The sequence below is a fragment of the Aedes aegypti genome, chromosome 2 (assembly GCF_002204515.2).
Source record: "Aedes aegypti strain LVP_AGWG chromosome 2, AaegL5.0 Primary Assembly, whole genome shotgun sequence".
NCBI classification, from domain to species: domain Eukaryota; kingdom Metazoa; phylum Arthropoda; class Insecta; order Diptera; family Culicidae; genus Aedes; species Aedes aegypti.
The window spans coordinates 295,512,149-295,535,418 of record NC_035108.1 but is presented as its reverse complement, the minus strand read 5'-3'; the positions used below and the strand labels follow the sequence as shown (position 1 = coordinate 295,535,418).

General features: G+C 36.4%; 1 protein-coding gene across 19 annotated transcripts in view; it reads right to left on the bottom strand.

The window, feature by feature from the left end:
* LOC5566523 (tyrosine-protein kinase receptor torso) overlaps positions 1 to 23,270 on the bottom strand; it is a 429,787-nt gene that overhangs the window by 28,191 nt on the left and 378,326 nt on the right. For 18 of the 19 annotated variants that reach the window (XM_021845429.1, XM_021845427.1, XM_021845431.1 and 15 more), the window contains 6 exons: positions 22,298 to 22,463; positions 22,002 to 22,159; positions 19,941 to 20,113; positions 11,103 to 11,170; positions 7,681 to 7,828; positions 7,464 to 7,569 (listed from right to left, as the gene is read on the bottom strand). In XM_021845429.1, coding sequence (XP_021701121.1) covers positions 7,464 to 7,569; positions 7,681 to 7,828; positions 11,103 to 11,170; positions 19,941 to 20,113; positions 22,002 to 22,159; positions 22,298 to 22,463 — 819 coding nt within the window. Of the gene's footprint in view, positions 1 to 5,858; positions 6,001 to 7,463; positions 7,570 to 7,680; positions 7,829 to 11,102; positions 11,171 to 19,940; positions 20,114 to 22,001; positions 22,160 to 22,297; positions 22,464 to 23,270 lie in introns of those variants that run through there. The other variant, XM_021845447.1, reaches the window with a different exon arrangement.

The following is a 23,270-nucleotide window of genomic DNA, read 5'->3' as shown; positions in this document are numbered from 1 at the left end:
AGTGGTGAGGAACATATGGGATATAGGATTCTCAAACAATTTTTAAATTTTGAACTGCCCTAATGAGTACTAATATTAATAATGGCCTATCTACCCTACGTAATAAGTAAAAATCCCTTATTCATCGTTTGAATGATTAATATTCAATCTCTTATTTGTCAGTAAGATAATGATTGAAGTTTATGCAATCACTTAAATTCCAATGTTTGTTTTGAAAAATGCTACGTTCCCCGGATATAAAGTAATTCTGAGATAACTCAGATCAATTAAATGTTTTTAATAATTGTATGGAAATTCATGTTTATCGTAAGCTTTTATTAATACCATAACAAAGAGTGACTTCAATAGAGTTTTGGAAAAAAAAATCTGATTATTTCTGCTTTCTATTTTAAAGGTTTTTATCTTGTATTTTTTAAGCCAGTACTGCTTTTTTAGTCATTGATTATCTTTGATGGATATCGATTGATTCTCATGTTTCGAAATGTTGAATTCAAACATAAATCGAATGTTTTTGGAATTTAAATGAGAATGTTTCGAGCAAAATCGAATGAATATATGGAAAATCTTATCACAAATGCTGATAGTTGTGTCTGAAGGTCCCACTTGTCCCCGGGTAGCTTTATAATAATCAAAATCTCTGCAGAGATTCCTTAATAAGTTTCTGCAGGAATACCTCCAGTGATTCCTTCATATATTCCTCCAGTAAAATGTTTATAGGGATTGCTTTAAGAATTTCTCTAAGGATTCCTTCAGGAATTATTCCAGGGATCCCTTCAGAGATTCCTCGAAGAATTTTTCAAGCGGTTTCTTCTGATATTCCTTTAGAGATTCCTTCCGAAAAACTTCCAGAGACTACACCAAGAATTCCTGTAGAAAATCTTTGCAAGGATTCACACAGCGATGGCTCCAGAAATTTATCCAAGGGTTACACTAGAGCAATCTTTTCAAGGAGTACTCCTGATACTTCTCCAGATAACTTTCCAGAAATTCCTTTAAGGATACTTGCAGATTTTACTCCAGCAATCATTCCTGAGCTTTCCTCAAGGATTTACCAGAAATTACATCAGGGATTCCGGCAGGATTACATCCAGGGATTGACCAAGAAATTACTTCACGAACTTTTCAAGGAATTCCTCAAGAGTTTCTTCCAGAAAATTTTCCCAGAGTTACCTCCAGGAATATCCTACATGAGTTGCTCTAAGAATTCCCTCAGTATCTCTCTCTCGAGAAATTTGTAATGGGTCTCAAAACATTCCTCCGGAGTTTTCTCCAAGCTTTGCATAGAAATTCCTTCAGAGATTACCTACTTTTAATGGCGCTACACAATGTTGCACCAACAAACTCAATCCATGGCAGCTAGCTTCCAGTTTCTCGATCCAGCTTTGGCGGCTTTCTGGATACTGGATTCACCGTAGAGTTGCGCAAGCTCGTGGTTCGTTCTCCTCCTCCATACGCCGTTCTCACATACACCGCCAAAAAGCGACCTAAGCACACGCCCTTCAAAAGCTCCATGCCCGTAGATGACTACCGGTCTTGAGCGTCTTGTACTTGGTACATTTAGTACGGAGGTGAAATTCTGCTTTACGTTTCAGCCTTGAATGCTGTTCAGCAACCTCCTGGAACGTTCTTCCGACAATGTCCACATCGTCAGCGAAATAGATGAACTGGCTGGATTTATTGAAGATCGTGCCCAGCATGTTGAAGCCCGCCTGTGTCAGAGTGAACCAACTCACAACCAACTCTCTTTAGTTCAGTCAGAGTGGATCAAGTACACATAGTCCATCAAAAAATCGTTCTATCAGAGGTTTGGATTATGACTTTTCATGATTATGACTTCACATTATATTTTTTGGAAGTAATACAAAGACATGTAGAAAATTGAACCTAAATTTAAACGCGTTCAAAAATTACAGAGCGTAAGATTTCAAACCCATTTTTCTCAAAATATGAAAAATGTGACTTGGACCACTCTGACTTAACGCCGACCAGGTGGTGCGTAGGGACTTGATATTCGCGACACTTTTTGAGGATCTGCCGTTACATTAAGATTTGGTCTATCGTCGATCGCCCGTCTACGAAACCGGCTTGATAATTTCCTACAAATCTGTTTGCGAGTGGCGATAGACGGCGGAAGATGATCTGGAAAAGCACTTTATAGGCTGCGTTAATAATGGTGATTGCTCGATAGTTCTCACATTCTAACTTGTCACCCTTTTTGTATATTGGTTATATTATTCCCTCCTTCTACTCCTCCGGTAGCTGCTCTGTATCCCAGATCCTGGCAATAAATCGGTGCAGTCAAGTAGGCAACATGTCCTTGCCCTTTTTAATAAGTTCCGCTCCAATACCATCCTTCCCGTCTGCTTTGTTGTTCTTGAGCTGTTAGTTAGCATGCTCAACTTCACCTATTGTGGGAGTTGGCACGTCTCCTTCATCTGCCTTACTGATAAAGCCATTTCTCCTGCTGCCTTGGTCTTTCTCCTCTGCGTCATTCAGGTGTTCGTCGTAGTGCTGCGTCCACCTTTCAATCACCTCACGTTCGTTCGTCCTTATACCGGCACATTTCGGTTCGCGGCACAAAGCCTTTGCGGGATGCATTGAGTTTCTTGTAGAACTTACGCGTTTTTTGAGAACGATACAGCTGTTCCATCTCTACGTACTCCAACTCGTCCATGCGGCGCTTTTTATCCCGGAATAGATGGGTTTGCTGGCTTAACTTCTGTTTGTAACGTTCCACGTTTTGACAGGTGTCTTGCTGCAGCATAATCGCCCGTGCTGCATAGGCCAGGGGAAGTGGTTCACCTAGAGTGAATTTATGTCAAAGAAAAAGTAGATTTTGTATGAGATTTGACAGAAAAATGAATGACAAGTTCATCCAGTTCTCCTGGCCTATTCTTATCGTCCTAAACCGTCTGACCCTCCTCGTCCAACCAACCGTTCCGTCGATTTCCTTCTACGAACTCAATGACACCTTCCGCTGCGTAGTTAATAGCTGTTTTGACACTACTCTAGGGTTCCTAGTATCGACCCCTTTTGGCGAGTACCGGTTCTACGGTACTGTCACTCTCAGTACCGGTAGTACCGGTAAAATACCGGTACTGAAAGATTTTTTTTTACAACAAATACCTATAAAGCACACAGTTTTGGATAAATATTAGTAAATTTTTCGAAGTGACAATAAACACAAGTTTGCTCAAGCTGATTTCATGAATTTTAACACTAATAAAATATGGACTTAAAATTATAATGAGTAAACCTCTCTAAGTTTTACTCATGTAATACCAAAAAATATGTGTTGAAATTCAAGTTTTCTCTGACGTGATGGAACACACCAAATCTGTCCTTTAACCGTCCCCACTTGATCGTTTCATAGCAAATGTGGTGCGGAATATCGTCCAAAATGAATAATTTAACTTTACTTTTCAATCATAAAGTAGGATTTTAAAATGCAAAACTTTCAGATACGGAGAAAGCTCTTTCTAGGTTCATGCCGATGATGCTCGAATTGTTGCCCATGTTGCATCGTGAAATGCCAACAAATTTTTCGCTTTCAACAGACTCGTAATACACGAATTAATCCGAATTTCTGTCAATCTTTGTGCTATCATTGAAGCACCTTTAAATGCTTCAATATACTGAAACCTTTCTTTATTTGTGTGCCTAGTTGATAATTCATAAATCCTGTTGGTAACTATAGGATCTTATGAATCATTTCGTTCAGACACTTCTCCCTCAATTTTTTTAATGTCCCAAAACATGTTGTTTCTAATGGAAACAAGATGCAAACAATGAACGTGCTTCTAACGTTTTTATGTACGGAGATAAATCAAACTTAGTGATGAAAAGATTAAGCTTTTATGTCATACCTTCTTTGATTGCCCTGATAAATTCGCCGTCAAAGAACTTTACCAAATTTACGTACCATTTATTATGAAGAAATTTATTGATTCAAACGATTATTGAATTTTTCATGAGTACCGAAAATACCGGTATTCAATGCTTTCCAGTACCGGTATTTCGGTGCTAAAAATTGGTCGGTATTACCGGTACTTTCGGTACTGGTATTCCCGGTACCAAAACCCTACACTACTCCAGCAGTCCTCAAGAGTAGTTTCTGTCCCTCATCCGGCAACGCTGCTTCAAGGTTTTGCAAATCGTACCGTGGCGGGCGTCGGTACCGATTGTTGTTCACAACGGATAGTCTTTGGCGCACTTTAACCATCACAAGGTAGTAGTATGAATCAATGTCCCTGATGGATTTCATGGAGGAATCCCTAGAGGAATTTCTGGGAGAATCTGTGGTTAAATACCTGGACAAATTCTTGCGAGTCCTCTGGAGGGATAGCAAAACAAAACTTTTGAGAGATTCTTGAAGAAAGTTCTGGAATAATTCTCAGAGGAACACCTCAACATTTTTGTAGAATAAACCTTGGAGAAGTTCCAAAAGATTTTGATCTCTGTACAGATTTTCCTGGATATTTCCTCTCGAAGAGTCTCAGGAGAAATTCTTGTAGGAATATTAGAAGGATTAGCTGGGTAAATTTCTGAAAGAATCAATGAGGGGTTACCCGGGTATATTGTTGAAGGGATCTCTGAAGTCTAACCTAGGTAAGTAGCTGAACGAATCCCTGGAGGGATCTCTGGAGGATCCCTTGGAGAAGTCTCTGGAGAAATTCATGGAGTAATCATTGGGAAAATCCGAATCACTGTGGAGATTTTACTGGAGAAATCCGTGAAGAAAGTTTTCTGGTGAAATCGATGAAATATTACTTGGAGGAATCCATGGATGAATTTCTATAGAAATCCCTAGAGTTATCTCTGGAGTAATTCAAGAACAGATTTTCCTAGAGGAATCTATGTAGAGATTTTTCTGGAGGATTCCATGGAGAGATTTTCCAAATGTAATCGCCGGAGAAATTTTTATGGCAATTTGGGTAAGGGGGGAGTCTCTGGAGGAATGTCTATAGAAACTCTTGGAGGAACCCCGGTGAAATTTTTGGAGGCTCCAACACGAATCTTAGGAGAAATTTCAGGGAAAAATCCTAAGAGTAATTTATGTAGCGATTTTTCTGTTGGTGTCCCTGGAAGAATTCATGGAGAAAACTCTTGAGGAGTTTGAGAAGTATTTTTTATGTAGAATCCCCGGAAGAATTTCTGGTAGAATCCCTGGAGGGAGTCCTGTTGAAATATCCGGAACAATTCCAGGAGGAATCTCTTGAGGACTACTTGGGGATATCCTTACATGTACTTGGAGGAATTTCTGGATACATCACTGGAGAAATATCTCGAGAAATTTTTGAAACAATTATCCTAAAGACTGAAACACGCAAAAATTGGTTGACTTCAAATTTATGTATTTCTATTGAAAACACATAAAAAACCTGAAATGCTGCATTTGAAAGTTGAGTTTATGTTAATTGGTTGCTATGATGAGTTTTCACCTTTTGCTTTCCAGTTTTCAAATTAACGTCCAAGTAAAAGGGACAGCGTGTAAATATTTTGCTCGCGCAGCAAGAAAATCCGACGTTCTCGCATAAAACTTATGTGAAGGCGGGTTTCAAACAGCTTCCGGGACAGGAGTTTTGTACCGTATCAGGAAAACGGAAGCTAGCCGCAATTTTCAAAACTATCAAAATTCTCGAAATAATACCTCGTCCGTCATGCTATAGCACGTGTCATCTAAAATGTGATACTTTCATCCACTACAGAAATAATCAATCAAAAGATCTACGTCTAGGAGTGCCTCAAAAACGGCTGTTACCATTCCTGAAGTAACATTATAGACCTGGCACGGCAGTTCGGATTTGACAAACCAAAATAATAAACGAAATTTTATTTCCTTTAAATGTTTAAAATAAGCTATCACAAAAAAAAAGGTTTTTGAATTATGATTTTCGACTGATTTTTGTCGACCAATTTTTGCGCGTTCCAGGAGTTTCTGGAGAAAACCTTGGAGACATCTCAGTAGAGGTTTTCCTGGAGGAATCCTTGGTAGAGTATCTGGAAGAATTTTTGGAGAAATATCGGGAGAAATCACTAACAGAAATCTCTTGTAAAATCTCTGGTAGAATCCCCCGAGAATTCTCTGTATGGGTTTCTGTAGAGATTATCTTGGATGAATTTCTGGTAAAACCCCTGGATGAATCTTCGATGGATTTACTGAAAGAATTCCTTGGAGATTTTTTGGAGCCCTATTTGAACTGATCCCAAAATTTTGATTGAGGTCAAAAGTTCTAGTTCATCGGCGATACAATTTATTTTCTTTTTCATTTTCCTAATTTGACCGTAACGGAAGGGATTCCGAGTACTCGGATATAATTGTTTGATGTTTTTGAGGCCCAGATATCTGAAACGATAATCGCGTAGCTTTTCGTCAAGACCAAGCTGTTGACTTTCCAGAGCATAGAGTATCTTCGGACCTGTTACGCGTTATTTACTCGGCAAAGAAAACTCTCAGTAAATAACTGTGAAAGTGCTCATAACAATACTAAGCTGAGATACAGGCTCTGTCTCCTTTGCGATTTAACGCCAGAAACAAGAATAAAAGTTTTATGTTCGGTATTTCACATGGTGTCCATTTTTATGAAAAATCATGACTTTTGAGCTGTCGTATAAGAGAACTATATGATGGTCTGAAAATGTCCACATAACACCCTACCTGTTACGGAATGTTCCGACCAAATTGGATGGAATAAAAATATTTTTAACTGTGTATACTTAAATTAAAACATAAACCGAGCGTTATTTTGAAAAACAAATTTGCTATTTCCATTTAGTAAAAATCAAATTGTCGCTCTTAACCTTCTGTCTGTGTGGGGGACTCCAAATTTCAAATCATAAAAACTTTATGGAATTGCAATTGATTATCGATGTTTCTGCTGTTTTGAAAATAACATTTAATTCAGTTTTGCTTAAAAATATAAGAAAATTCATTAGAGGGGTGGTTTTGGCGGGGAAGGTTTATAGTGAAAAAAGAAAAAAAAAAAACTTTGGACGCCTATATCTCAGAAACAATTTTACATAAAACTACACTTTCTTCGGTCAAGATTTGTAACAGGGATAGGATTACTGTGTTGCACATTCATTAGTTGGGAATTCCACCGCATGATGGAGCTATCACAGAAAACATTATTTTCCGATCCCTCCATTTTTTTAATTATAGAACACTATTTTACAAGATATTTGAGAAAAATTCATGTGCGAAACAAACAACTCGTGGATACGCATCAATGTGTGAAAAAACTCGCGAAGCGATTCACTAACAAAAAAGTTCCAGCCCTGCGAAGTTCTCTTGGGTCATATTGACCCCAAAAAAACAGACAGAGGGTTAATGATTTTCATATCAGCTTTCTTTTCAACATTTGTTTTTGAATTTGTTGTTTTGATATGGCGTTTGATGGTTTTTCCTCCGGAGAATATTAGGCTAAATAAAATATAAGATACCTTCCACAACATTTGCTTACCTTTTTATTTCTAGTGTTCACGTAAATGCCGGTTCGAGATAATCCAAAATCTGATATTTTCAGGGTTTTCTTCTCATCTATGAGTATGTTTCGTGCCGCCAAATCGCTGAAAATACAATTATAAGTAATAAGCTGAATGATAGAAAAAATGAAACTTTCGAGGAATCCCATTAAAGTTTCCCAAAAAATCAATTTGGATGATTTAAACTGTACTAACCGGTGCGTAATATTTTTCTCCTCCAGATGCTTCATGCCACACGCAATCTGACGTGCAAAATCGTGCAGTTCCTTGTGGTCCAGAAGGTATTCTAGTGCGGAGTGTTCTCTGCTGCTATCGTTGGGTCCACTGAGAGTGGTGTACATGGCTGAAAACGAGAATAATCCCATATAGTGTTGATTTGCTCATTGGGCTATCGGTAAATTTTGGGAGTTTATTGATTTATTAGGCATACAATTCTCATATACCGCAATCTGGGGTAACATGGATCAGCGGGGGTAACATTAATCGGAATGACCCACCTCGTAAAAAGTTCGAATCAACATTCATCGATGAAAAATTTTCAATGCATGAATGTTGCTTCTCTTTCTCATATTTATGAGAATTGCTAATATAGGTATATGGGGGATTTTGTAAAAAATTAGTTTTGTTCATGCGTAAATATTTCAACTTTTCGAAACAATGATTATGAATGACACTGCTTTAGATGCACACTCAGAAATAAAAGTAGTCACAGAGTTACTAAAGTTTCATCAATGACTATTTTATATCTGCCTCTCTTTCGTTCTGCTGTGAGTTTCTACCCTAAATGTCATTTCGCCTGGGTTGAAGCTTAGCAATGCTTCAACCCAGGCGAATTGACAAATAGGAATCAAATTTCCTGCAGTGTGAAAGAGAGGCAGATAGAAAATAGTCATAAATTACTAAAATTTAGTATTTCTGTGACTACTCGTGTTTCTGAGTGCATGTCTCATATGAGTTCTGCATACGATATGAGTAAAGAAAATACAGTTTTTATTAAAAATGACATCGTCGAAAATAATTCCATTGTCCAAAAATCCATAAGTATGTCCAAATCAGCTAAATTTACGAATTAATATAAAGGGGACACGGGAGACCGTGTTATTTTCCCTATCTTTCGTCTCACTCTAACAATAATCATCAAAACTTTGTGGAAGCAAATCTCGAGTTTTAATGAACCGATGCACAGTGGTCCAGGAATCAGTTTTACGCGGAAAGATGCATTTTGAGCTTTAGAATGAAACATTAGACAAAAACGGTCTTCTACAAAGTTGTTTGTATTAGTTAAGCCCTTTGTTTGGTTTTATTGAAAATTAGGGTGGACCACATTTTCATAGAAATTGTATAACTAACTTTCTTATTTGTAGAAATTGTATTATACATGCTTCAGCAAAGTTGTAGACCATTCAATTTCAAGCAACTTTACCAAAAAAAGTTTTTTTGTATGTCTTAAATTGACCGATTTAGAGCTTTTTTCCTACGGTGACATAGGGTGGTCCGAGCAAAACTGGTTTTCCGGCTCTAGAGTTTTCAATTCAAATTTCTCATCAAAGTAGTCTATGAAACACTTTTAGAGCTTTGAAAAATGCGTAATTTGGTGAGTGAAGAAACTTGCTATCTCCTTCCGTTTAGGAATTATTGTTGTTTTTCTCTCAAAAACATGCCTACTTTGATTGTGAATATCTCTGATTGGGGCAAATATAAAAAATATCTTTTGACGGCGTTCAAAAGACAAAATAAAATTGTATATTATATCAAAAAACTACAGATGTGTTATTTTTGTAACTCTAATAAAATGCCTTGAAATACAAAGGATTTTAAGCAGGAAAACTTTAATAACTTTTGAACTAAAATAGATATCAACAATCTTTTTGCATGAAAATTTGCGTTTTGTTAAGTTCTTTAAGTCGTTCATAGACTGCTTTGACGAGAAATCTGAAATAAGAAAGATAGGGCTCTAAAACTATTTTTAAGATTTTCATAGTATGCATTTATTTATTATTTTGCATTTTGAGCATGAAAATGAAATTTTAGAAGAAAATGGTCTTCTACAAAACTGTTTCTTAAAATGTAAGCTTCCATACTGTGTCATTAAAAACTAGGGTGGTCCACAATATCACACATATCATATAATCAACTTTTTTATTTGCAAAAATACTGGTATATGCTCTTAGGCAAAGCGGTAGAACTTAAAATTTTGATCAACTTTGCCAAAAAAAGTTTTTCTGTAGCTCAAAATTTGACCAATGTAAAGCATTTTTTCCTAATCATCCCAGGGTGGTCCAACAAAAATAAGTTTTTCAACTCTAGTTTTTTAAATATTATTTTCTCGTCAAAGTCGTCTATGAACGACTTTTAGAACTTAACAAAACGCAAATTTTCATGCAAAAAGATTGTTGATATCTATTTTAGTTCAAAAGTTATATAATTTTTTGTGATAAAAAATACTTGACTTTCAAGACGTTTTATTAGAGTTACAAAAATAACACATCTGTAGTTTTTTGATATAATATACAATTTTATTTTGTCTTTTGAACGCCGTCAAAAGATATTTTTTATGTTTGCCCCAATCAGAGATATTCACAATCAAAGTAGGCATGTTTTTGAGAGAAAAACAACAATAACTCCTAAACGGAAGGAGATAGAAAGTTTTTTCACTCACCAAATTACGCATTTTTTAAAGCTCTAAAAGTGTTTCATAGACTACTTTGATGAGAAATTTGAATTGAAAACTCTAGAGCCGGAAAACCAGTTTTGTTCGGACAACCCTATGTCACCGTAGGAAAAAAGCTCTAAATCGGTCAATTTAAGAGATACAAAAAAACTTTTTTTGACAAAGTTGCTTGAAATTGAATGGTCTACAACTTTGCTGAAGCATGTATAATACAACTTCTACAAATAAGAAAGTTAGTTATACAATTTCTATGAAAATGTGGTCCACCCTAATTTTCAATAAAACCAAACAAAGGGCTTAACTAATACAAACAACTTTGTAGAAGACCGTTTTTGTCTAATGTTTCATTCTAAAGCTCAAAATGCATCTTTCCGCGTAAAACTGATTCCTGGACCATAGTGCGATGGAACTGAAAATTTATCGGGTTCTGCAATACATATACAGAATCATAGTGATACATTTTCGCATCGATATATGGAGTGGTTCTTGGGATTTGCTTCTTGAAATGGATAGGGTGATTATGATGACGTCCCGTGCGGCCTTAAGACTGCAGGATTTCCTTAGAAAGTTGCTTACCTATAGGCGAATTGCACGGTTCAATGTGTGTTAAATTTAAAAATACCTTCGAAAGTAATGACTTGTCAGAGATTGGCCCAAATGTTCGGCTTCAGGGACTATGATTTAAGTAAGTAGCGACATTTTTAATATAACCGAACGTTGCCATCCTGAATGATCTATGTTACCTCAAATCAGCTATATGGAAAAAATCGATTAAAACATGTTTTCAAAGACTTTTAGAAAGCATAATACAGTATACAGTCATGAGTAACGAGTGTGAGTACTTGTTTTAAAAATATAAAACTTACATAATTTGAATTTTCAAATGATTTTTTTTTAGAAATATCCAAAAAAACTGATCAATGTTACCCCGAAGTGTGGTACTTACTTCCTGTCAATGATGGCCTCAAAACTGTCTCCGGCTGGGTTATGTACGATGTGTCCGAAGTAGAACTCCTAGAAAAAAAAAAAAATACAATGTTAGTTCAATTTTGTTAAGGTTTTGAACCATACAATTTAGGGAGCCGTAAACATATTATTGAAGAGTTTCAGGAAATTCGACCAAGGAAGCAACTCCGTGCCAGTAATTCTTAAGATGCTCAAGTAGTTAGTTTAAGTATATACTGTCAGGTATATACTATCAGATAAGTTAGTTTTGTGATCTTTAATCGTCTGATTCCGGGTACATTTCAATGTTCTATGGGGTATCTCAACTTTTTATTCATACAGAGTTAACACCATGGAACACTTTTTTGTCTCGAGCATCAATATTCCAATATTTACTTAACCCTCTAATATTAAAAATTTGGGATCAATATGGGACAGTTATGCTTTTATGGGCAGTATATGGTTCGTCACTACAAGTGTCGGCATTATTCCTGTTCCATATAATTTGAAATGTATGCATATATTTTTCTCTTTTCGCCATTAATAAAAACTTCTTTTGAACGGTTCGACATTATTGATGTTGACGTTTATTTTAAATCTGCTATCAAAAACTTCTGAAGACAAAAATAAAAACTAGCTTTAAATATAAATCGTATTTTTCCTCCTTATCCATGGATCGCATCACCGACCAAAGGTGACTCCCAGATCTTTTCCTAACCCACTTATAAACACCCTTCCCGTGATGATTGTGGTGATGCAGAGGTATCCTCGGTCTCTAAAAACAACAATCATTACACCCTAACATTCCTTTCCCATCCTAACTGACTGCCCAGTAAACATTTTGGCTGGTATATTTTTTGCTATACATCATTCTATATGAATCAAATCACTCGTATAAAATGCATGAAAACGCTATATACACCCCAAAGTGGAGGCCATATACGCACTTCCCACGACTTCTTCAGACTTTCCACGGTCAGCAATACGATGCCACAAAATTCCGATAAAAATAAAAAAAAAATCTTTCCAGCGAGACTCGAATACCAGACCTTTGGATCCCTAACCCAGTACCATACCACTACACCACAGACCGCTTCATGGATAAGGAGTGATTATTTGCCAATATGAAAGGAAGTTTGCTCTACAACACACACGCTTTGTTGTTCTTTGAAGCCCACCGTCAGAAGATACCAACCTCGGGTGGTAAATTTCGCTAAGTTATTGCGATTTCATTTGATGCTAGTTTGCATTGATATATGATCTGTCAGTTCATACAACTTGACGCGATTCTAGATTATACTATTTACGGCATGGTTTGCTGTCAACAAAGTTTGTCGACAATGAATCGTAGTGGAGAATTATATACAATTTGTGTTAACATTTATTCGTTTTGATTTGGCATATTGTGCGATTCTGATTTTTGACGTATGAATATGAGATTTTTGGCACACATTCTTATACGATACGTGGTTCACTGGGTGTAAGTACTTGCTCGGCGTTATTATTGATCAATAATATTAGATCTGCTAAAATTGCACTTCGAAAGTAAGCGGAAACTTCCATCCCTTACTCATTTGGATCGCAGTGCAATTCTTACCAGTTCCGATCAGTCACGGAGTAGCACCCATTGACATGTACAGTCAGTCTATGCTATACTATGCTAAATATCATTTTTGTTATCTAAAATTGTTCGAAACACGTTTTAGGCCATGATTTATTTTTGTTCAGTGTCACCCAACATGCAGCAACAAAGACATTGTCATCTCCTATTCTTGTTGCAACAATTTTATTCCGCAACATCAGTTTATCACCACTTGAACAGAATATGACAATGATCGAACATCACGTGCGCAGCGATTTTCTATGGTTCGCATTGCAATTTTCGAGAACTTTCTCCGTGTTGGCAAACATTGACACATTATCGAACAGCATCCATAAAACAAGATTTGGTTTGTGTTGAAAATAACCGATTAATCACGAGTTGGAAAGGTTGCTACAATGTTGTGTCCTGCGATTGTCATGACAATTTTGCTTTTGATTGTATCCCTATCCGTAAAAGTGACAACAAACGGTTGTGAGCGAGCTTGCTTTGTTGTTTGTTTTTTGTCTGTTTTGATGATAATTTGATTCACTGTTTTTGTTCGCAGATCTATGAATTTTGGTTTTCAATTTATATAATTTTTATTTTTGAACATCCCTATCCTTTTTCATTTCGTATTGAAGCCTAGTTACTGATTTTTGGCAATAATAAAAATTAAAGTTTTCACAATTCTTTTAAAAATAATAAATTTTCAATATTTTCCTGGAAATATTTTTATTTTCCGTGTGATTAACGCAAATCCAGGTTCGAAATTATTTCAATACCATCAAGCTCTTTTTCTGTTAAAGATTGATAGTAGAAAAATATTAAATATACTATTTTTTATATTACACGTTAAAGTTGAATAAACCCCAGGTACTTGTAGGTTATATGTATAAGAATACAATTTTTCAAACAATTTTTAAAAATACAAGCACAGTTTCAAAAGTCATAAAAAACTTTTCTCATATGCGTGTTATGAGTCAAGGTTTAAGCCAAAAATAAAATCATTTTGATTTCCGAGCCACGAAAAAATACACAAAATTCTAAAGTGTACCCCGTCTAAAGGCGGGGTTGGGTTTTAAAGGGTTAATTTAGGGTTGCTGAATACATCACAGTTTTCAAAAATATCATAGCACGTCTAGTTTTTTGAGATATTTGCTGTTTAAAATGAACATTTCTGAGAACGACATCAGATTCAGCAACCTCAAATCTACTATAGACATATAATTTAATCATTGAGACACGCAAAAAAGTCATTTTTCAAGCAAATCCGCTAAGTTTACTCCAATAAATTACAAAATTACAGATATTGTCGTAACGAAAGCTTTTTTATTCTTATTTCGCCGAGACTCTTAATTAAACTAATCCTACCAGCAATTCTTCTCATAGCTTTTAAAAACGCGTCACTTATATTAGAATACGTCCGATCACGCTAACATAAAGCCGTTATCTACTACAATATGGTTTATAGAATTTTAACTCGTATCTTACCAGAAAACGGATAAAGCTTCTGCCATTTTGGTAGTTTAGAATAGATTATTTCGTTTAAGCTCCAATAAAATAGTTTGGATGTCTCTTGAGGACCATTAGATCTTTTGGAAACATCCACTGGTCTAAATTTATTCCAGTCAATGGGCATGATCAGGTAAAAATGACCATAACTTTTATTTCGCCAACATTTATAAAAACTGATTGATACAATTCCGACTCCAATTCAACTTGTTTTTTTTCGACTACGAATGTTATGTAAAAACGATATAAGACAAAAAAAACGTTTTGAACATGTTTGATGAATCGTTGAAAAGCTTTTCCCCGAAAAATCGACTAATACTAAGTTCATGATAAAGCATCATTCAAATTAACTGTTTCATGTATTCCAGCTATGTTCCATGAACTCAGTTCAGAATTTCCATTTTGCTTGAAAGTTTATTTTCCAAGAGAAAAATCATTTTCCCATGAACAGGTAGCTAGTATTACTCTTCCTAATGCATTAAGAAAAAGTTACATATTGTGCATTAAGGTCCAAAAATGACCCATGGCTTTGAAGCGCTCTAAGAATCCATTTATGAACAGATTTATATGCTTTTTGCTTTATACGAAATATATGGTTCCTATGGATGGAAGTCCGGACATTTTTTGTGAGTATGACCATTCAGGGTACTAGGGCCCATCCAGATAAAAATAGACACCATGTCAAAAACAAACATAAAGTTCTTCTGCTTGTTTATGGCGTTACGTCCCAACCGGGGTAGAACATGTTTCTCAACAACTCTCAAGAACAAGTGTTCTTATGAGAAATTCTACAGTTTTTTACTGAGAGTTTCCTTAGTTGATTGACCATTTTTGCATGCGCATATCGTGTGGCAGGTACGAAGATACTCTATGTTCTGGTAAGTCGAAAAAATTTCCAATCCAAAAAGGTCCTCGACCTATGCACCTCAGCGTGGTTTTGGTCGTTTACCGTTATAGTTATATGAGCCTCCTAAACATAAAATTATCATACTCGATTACCATTTCGGTCAAATTAGAAAAAAAAACAAATTGAAAAAAAAAACAGCAATCACAATTTTGGGACCAGTTCAAATGTGACTCCAGTAAATCCTACAGGAAAACATCCATCATTGCTCTCGGAAATATTGCCAGAGACTCTTTCAGATATTTATCCTGGAATTATTCTTTAGAAAATTCCTCCAGGGAATTTAGCAGAAAATCCTCCAAGATAATCTCTACCGTAATCCCTAAAGTAATTTCTCCCGCGATTCCACTAGCGGTTGGGCCAGAGATTCCTCCAGGAAGATTGTTTAGTCGCTACTAAATTTTCTAGACCGGTTCCGATAGGTCTCGAGGAATACCTTCAGCAATTCCTTCAGAAATTTTGCCATGTGTTCCTCCATGAATTATTCCTGGATTTTTTGCAGGGATTTTTCTACAGAGATGCCTCTAGCGATGTCGTCAGGAGTTCCTACCGGTATGCCTCCAGTGATTCCTCCATAGATTCTTAGGAAACATTTCCACGAATGATTGCAGAGATTATTACAAGGATTTCCTCCAAAGATTGCGATTTCTCCTGATATTCCTCCGAAAAATCTTCTATGGATATCGTAAGAAATAACTTCATGAATTCATGCAGGGATTCATCAAGAGATTTCTTCAGGAATGCTGCCAGGGATATCTCTAGGAGAATCGCTACATTCTGGGTTTTTCCTGGTAATCCTCCAGGGATTTCCCTTGAAATTTCTCCAAAGATTCGGTGGTTCTCCAAAAAATCCGATAGAGTATTCCTTCAAGAATTTCTTTGGAAATTCCTACAGAGATTTATCCATGAATTCCTGCAGGAATTCCCGGGTTTCTTCCGCGATGTTTTTTAGAGATTCCTCCAGGAATTGCATTCCCACAAGTTTTTTGAGAAATCGCTGGATAAGTTCCTGCAGCAATCCCTGAAATTTAGAAACCTCTAGAAAAAATCTAGGGTAATCTTTGAAGGAATTCCTGGTCCAATTTCTGGAAGAATACCTGGAGAAATTCTTGCAGGATCCAATGGAGGGATTAACGAGTAAATCTCTGGAGAAATTTCTAAAAAAAAAACCTGGATTATTCTTTTCGGGTTCTTTTCTTGGCATTAACGTCCCCACTGGGACAGAGCCGGCTTTTTAGCTTAGTGTTCTTATGAGCACTTCCACAGTTATTAACTGAGAGCTTTCTTTGCCAAAGTTACTATTTTCGCATTCGTATCTCGTGTGGCAGGTACGATGATACTCTATGCCCAGGGAGTGGAGTTCTATTACGAAAAGATCCTGGACCGACCGGGAATTTCATCCAGACATCTTCAGCATGGCTTTGCTTTGTAGTCGCGGACTCTAACCACTCGGCTTTTCGGGTACGCAGTCTTTATTTTTCCAAAGAACGCGTAGACAATAAGCGTATTTCAAACACGAAAAGCGTAGACGAATATCTATTAGCTCATCCCTGGAACAACTCCAAGAGGAAATAATGTAGAGATGTTTCTGAAGCATTCCTTGGAGAAATTCTTGAAGGAAACACTGGAGAGATTTCTGCAGGAATTCCTGTAGAGGTTTTCCTAGAGAAATCCCTGTAAGAGTCTCTAAAGATATATCTGAAAGATTACCTAAGATAATTACTGGAGGACTCCTGGAGACATCTCTGGATGAATCCCTGGAGAATCCTTCGAGGTATACGAGACAAACTTTTTTTTCCAGAGATATCCCTGGCATTATCCTTCAGTAGTCCATGGAGACATATTTGGAGAAATCTTTTGAGGAAACCATGATGAGTTTTCCCAAAAATAATTCATGTAGTTTTTACTGGAGGAATTTTTGTAGAGATTTTCCTAATGTAATTTCTGGTGAAATTCTTACAATAATGTCTGATGAAATTCCTCCGGAATAATTCCTGAACGAATCTCGAGGGATTCTCGGAGGAAATTCTGGAGAAAACACTAGAGAAATATCATGAGTAATCCTTGAGGAGATTGTCCTAGTGTAACTCCTAGAGGAGTTCCTTGAGAAAGCCTTAAAGTTATCTCTGCAAGAATCTTTGTAGAGATTCTCCTGGAGGAATCCTGGAATTTTTGAAGGACTACCAGAAGGAAACGCCTAAAAACTTCGTGGAGAAGTCTTCGGAGAAAGTCCGGAGTAATCCTGGAAGAATTCCTGAAACAGATCCTGGAAGAATCCTTGGTGAACTTCATGAAAAACTCCCAGTGAAGATTTCACTTGAGGAATCACTGTAGACATTACTGCAGGAACTCCTTGCAAAATCTCTACAGATATGTTCTTGCAGGATTCCTTGTCAAATCCCTGGAGAAACTGCTGAAGGGATTTCTGGAGTCCTATCAGAAACGGTCTAAACGTCTCATGCCGAACAAAAGTTCTTCCTGGACGAATCACTGGCAAAAGCCCTAGTGGAATCGCTGTACGGATTACAGTAAATATTATCTTGGAGGATTGTCTAGTACACTCCCTGGAGGAATTTTCGAAAGAATTCCTGGAGAAACCTCTGGAAGAGTCTCTGAAGATTTTCGAGAGCAATTCTTGATTCCTTAAAGAGGATTAATTGGAGCCCCATTTGAACTGTTCAAAAAATTGCGATTGCTGTCAAAAGTTATAATTCTTCAGCGATAAAATTACGTTTTACTCATAAAAAAATACATGTCGGCAATTATGTGAATAGAGTTATTTTTATTTTTGGAAACCTATCAAAGTTACAGATCAACTTCACCCTGGAATAAAATATTTCAATTTTTTTTTAATTATTGTTACAACTATATGTCCGACTTTTGATTACATAGTTCGATAACATCATATGAGTACAGGTTTCAAAAATAACAACATGATTATCTATGCCTTCTTCTAGATATAATAGAAGAAAATTACTCAAAAATGATCAACTTTGCTTTATTCTACGGTAGCCATGATATGTGGGTGCTATTTTTCGCGCCACATGCAGCAATGTTGCCTGTTCAGAAGATAGATGAGCACTGTTGAAGAGTTCCAGATTGAATATGAATCAAAAATTAATTATTGGGATGTCCGATTTGAAAACAGTCTTCTTCAAAGTTGTAGCTGATAAAAATATCTACCATGTAGTGCGAGTGTGATGCAACTTGTATAATTAAACGACTTTCTACATGATTTCGTATGCGACCAGCAGATTATAAAGATCGAATGTACCTCGAATTTTTTCCATCAAAACATCAGTATTTGGTCTATAATTTCATGATTGCAAGGATTCAAAATATTCTATCGTTGAAATTTTTCCAATACATACTGTATAGGCTGAAATGTGTAGTAAAACGTGATTTTCATTAATTAAATAAAATAAGGCTGTATATGAAAAAAATAGCTAAAAAGTGGAAAAAACCAAAATTTCACCGATGGGATATTTTAAAACCTTCCGATTATGAAAATATAACCCAATAACTGAACTCTAGCGGAAAAAAATCCGACGTACCTTCGTGTCCTTCCGTATGCATATCCCATCTTATAAAATTTGTTACTTTAAAAATCGAAATTGAGCGAGATGGATCAACTAGGTCCGAGCTCTATAAAGACAGCAAAGAAAAAAAAATATCGAAATAAAATATAGTCCGTCTAAGGCCGTCTTAGTTTTTATTTCATTAGTAGTTGAATCTCATATTTTGCAATACCGTTTTGATTCGAACCCCGGACAGCTTCAAATTCCGGACACTCTACTTTGTATGGGAAAGATTTCACTCGAAATGTTTCAAAATGCGCCGTCAAAAAGTTCCCAATTTTAAAGATGATTTTTATAAACATTTTACATAGCAACCCATGAAAAATTTACAATGTTCAACTAGTTTTGACGTCTTTCTAGCGGCTTAGTGCGTTTAATTAATGATTCGACTATTCTGATTGTGTATTTCAGGAGCTGTCCGGAATTCGAATCAAAGTGTCCGGAATATGAAGCGAAAGTGTGGTTGTGTCCGGAATAAAAATCATGAAGATGCCGAACATTTTATTGATAAAAAGTGAATAAGAGATGTGGAATCCAAATCTTCATCCACCATTCGAAATTTAAGTGTTTGCAAGGCCTGATTACGCTAAAGTTTTGAACAGAACGATTCAATTTATATGTTTAGTGATTAGTTGTACTTTACTGAAGCCTTAAGTGTCCGTAATATGAATCAAAACGGTAGATCATTGACGGCATTTACTGCATCAAAACAGCGACGCCATCGTATATGGGATTTAACATTGTGACAGAATTGCTGTTCTGTCAAACACACAAGACTACGGTGGCGCTATCTTTGCTTTTCACAGCGGCCGTTTTGGTTATATAGGGTTATATTAATAAATCAATGCAACGAAAATCAAAAATGATAAATTTAGTCTCATGGGATGAAATTGCGTGGAATTTCGTTTCGAACGGTGTTTTACGGCAACATTCAAAATACAGCATATCCTTAATTATTCGGACGTAGCGTTGTTAAAGTTACACACCTGATGTGTTGCTCCAGAAGAGTTCGGCTTTGTACGAGTCGATCTTAATTTTGTGTAACTTTGTTTAAGCGTGCATTTGTGCTGTTGTGGTAGCTTTCGCCCCCTCAACTGCGTCACAAGTGAGCGCCTATGTCAATAGGCAAACACACGTGAGTTGCTTGCGTATGGTCGAGAAAATAGCAAAACAAAAGCGTGCTGTAGGATTAGACTGCCAAAAATATCAAAACAACAGCAATTTTTCAACAAAATAATCCTCCATCAATATAATTCCACTTACGACGTATGAACGGCTTCCATATATTTGAGCATTGGTCCGAACACGGTGCTGCTGGAGTTGTTGGAACTGGATCGCGGTAGGCTGATGGTTTCCGCGTGGATCATGTTCGCTTTCCCATCCAAGCAGGCCACTCGCGCTAAATGTTTGGCTCGAATTTTACGCAGATATTCTAGCTGTGGAACAAAAAAAGGGTGGTTTTAGTGATTGTGCTATCGGGGAAGGCAAAAAGCTAAGCTTTCGAGTAACTGCAGTTGCATATGAAATCGTTTAACTGAATATGAACAGTAGAAAACAATGAATGTGTGAGGAAAACAATTCAGACAGATTTATATAGACATGATGGTTTCAAATCTACAATAGTTGAGAGTACGGCTTACCAAGTATTTAGGGATGAAGAATAGTTTTTACAATTTAGATCACAGTTCATGCACATACAAACAGACGACACACTTTGAATGATTGGTTCAAATAATCAATTACATTTTAACGATTGATGCGAACAATGTTTTGAGTATAATTTAAGAAATGGGCGTACATATTACTATTGCAATCGAGATTTGTGTCAACTGTTTTGTCTGTGGTTCAAGTACACTCCCGTGCAAAAGTTTGGGTTCACCCCCTCAAAAACATACAAAAATGTTATATCTTATAACTCTGTGATTACACGTCTAATTGAAACTCTCTATAGCGCATTCGAAAGACAATGAGTTAGTGAGACCGAGTTATGAGACTTTTGCACGATGATTTGAATGACTGTTTCTTTGATTTTTGATAGATTTCAGAACTTTATGTCAAAATTGCGCAAATGTTCTTCAAAGAATATAAGGTTACGTTTTCAGTTTAGCTATTGTCATCGTAAAATGTATGTTCTCTTGACTAATTCGGCTTGAAAAAGTGTGTTAGATTCTTATTTTTCTTCTTTTTTCCGAAATTTCGACTTTTAATTTTACTGGCTGAAATTACAAATAATCTCATTCTGCATACGATTTCTCTCTCTCTATCTCGGTATCCTCCTTATCTCGATCTGTTTCTCGATTTGCTCCTGTTGATTTTTCGTTCCCAATTTTCTCTCCGTATATCGATATCATGAATATCAGAGGTTACTAGACCAAATTTTAGGGATTCAAAACAAATTTGGAACGTGGAATGACGTCTGATTGTTTATTATTTTCCTAGTAACGAAGTAATTTTCATTCTAGTATCCATTTAAACTTTGTTTTTGTCTCGATCTCTCCCTATCTCGAAGGTCCCTTCGATATCGAGATGTGGAGAGGTGACTGTATTTCTATCGCTTGTGCCACTATAGGAACAAATGTGCCTATAGTAGTACTATTTCTAATTTCTGTACCTATAGTAGCACTAGCTTCGAAGAGAAGGCCAAACACAAATCAAAATCATATTGTTACAACACCTTTATATTTTTTTCTTGAAGAATGGATCAAAATCTTTCAATTGATCTTCTTATTCTTAAATTATTTTGTAAAAAAGTTTCTCTTAGTATTGCTACTATTGGAACTACTAGGTCTACTCTAGGTGCAAGGGAGCTTTAATTTTAAGCGAAACTGTTTATTTCGATTCTTTTTGGGACAGTATCGAGCTGTGAATCAATGATACTTAGATAAATAGCTCCTGATCTTCATGTCAAAACATATTTTGCAACGGTTTATAGCAAAACGACCGTAAAAAGCCACTAGTGCAACTACATGGATCTGTCGACTAAGGGAACACCGGCCCTATATGTTTTTGATTTAAGACGTTACATTGTTCTGAAAACTGAATTTCTATCATAAAATGTTCATCTTTGTAGAACATACCAGACTTGTGAAATTGCAATAGAATGAGTATTTGGTAATTGTTTATCTTTTTCAACAAGGAAAGGGATATAAAGTAACAAAAGGGGTAGTACCTGTATTATTAAGTGTATTGAAGAATCTTTCAAATGAAGGATTTTGTAGATGGTAGCACAATAATTTACTGGAAAGTTATGATCAAATTAATGTAATCAAAATATACTAAATGGCACTTACGTCACTCCTACAGATTACGGTAGCACAAACTTACCAAATCTCCGCATCCTATGTATTCCATAATCATGGTCAACGGCTCTTTAAGGGTGCAACAACCCAGCAGCGCAACGATATTGGGATGCTTCCCAACTTGTTTCATCATCGCAATTTCATCTAGGAATTCTTCAAATTCTGGTTTTCGCTTGGGGCATTCTGAAAAATGAGTAAATCGTTAAGCTGAATTTCCATATAAGACTGGACCACTCTAATTGAACTAATGACCAACATTGCCGTTACATTTTTTTTCTGAAGGCCCGGGGATCACACCGGGCACAGTTAAATTATACTTACTTTTAAGTTGCTTGACGGCGACCAGCTTTGGTCCATTGCAGTGCGGCAGTTTGCTTGCGTTAGCGATGAACACGTGCCCGAAGGCACCTTTTCCAATTTCCCGACCGATGCGCAAACAAGAATGTGGCACCTCGAGTAAATCTGCTTCACCCTTGGCTCGCGCTTCCTGAGAAAAAAAAAATGTTTAAGAATTAAGGTGAAAGTTCATTGAGCACGTAAACATAATGTTGCCACCCACTAAAGCAACCTCTCGAGCCACCCAACAAGGCGGAGCACAATGTTATGTGCGTAGGCCAAAAATAAATCATCATGTTCCATGTATACTTCTACCCACAGAATTATGTAGGCAGTATTACTAGCACACGTTTCATAAAAAGGTATTATTGTCGATATGAATTCATCAGCAATTTCAAAAAAGCTCAAAATCACAATTTATTTCATTTGGTAGTTAAAACATGTTTTTTGGCCAAAATTATAAGCATTTTTCACACCATGTCTGTGTTGTTTACTTTTTTGGCAGTTTTCTCCTCTCTTCTCTCGCTTCTCACGGACGGAGAAAGTTGCCATCAGCTGAGAGAGACTCGCGAAGAGGAAAAATATCAACGTCATTTGCAGCCCAGATTCCGCTGTCACGAAATGTCAGATGCAGCCCGTCGTTTTTTATAGTTGCAAAAATGAAAAGTATTGTATTCAAAATAAACTGTCATTAAAATCCTCAGTCAGTGGAGCAGTTTTTATAAATATGCTGATTAAACCAAATATTAGACTAGAATGAAATTTCACTCAAACGGATATTTATGCTTCAGTGTGATGCAAACGCAATATTTTTTGCTGAGGTGTTCATATGAGAGTTTGAGCAGTTCGCGCATGATTGATAAAAACCCAGAGTGGAATAAGACAACAACTCAGCAATCAGAATAAGTTTTCAGTATTATAAAATTGTAAAATACGTGCTACAGCAAGTGTATGAATA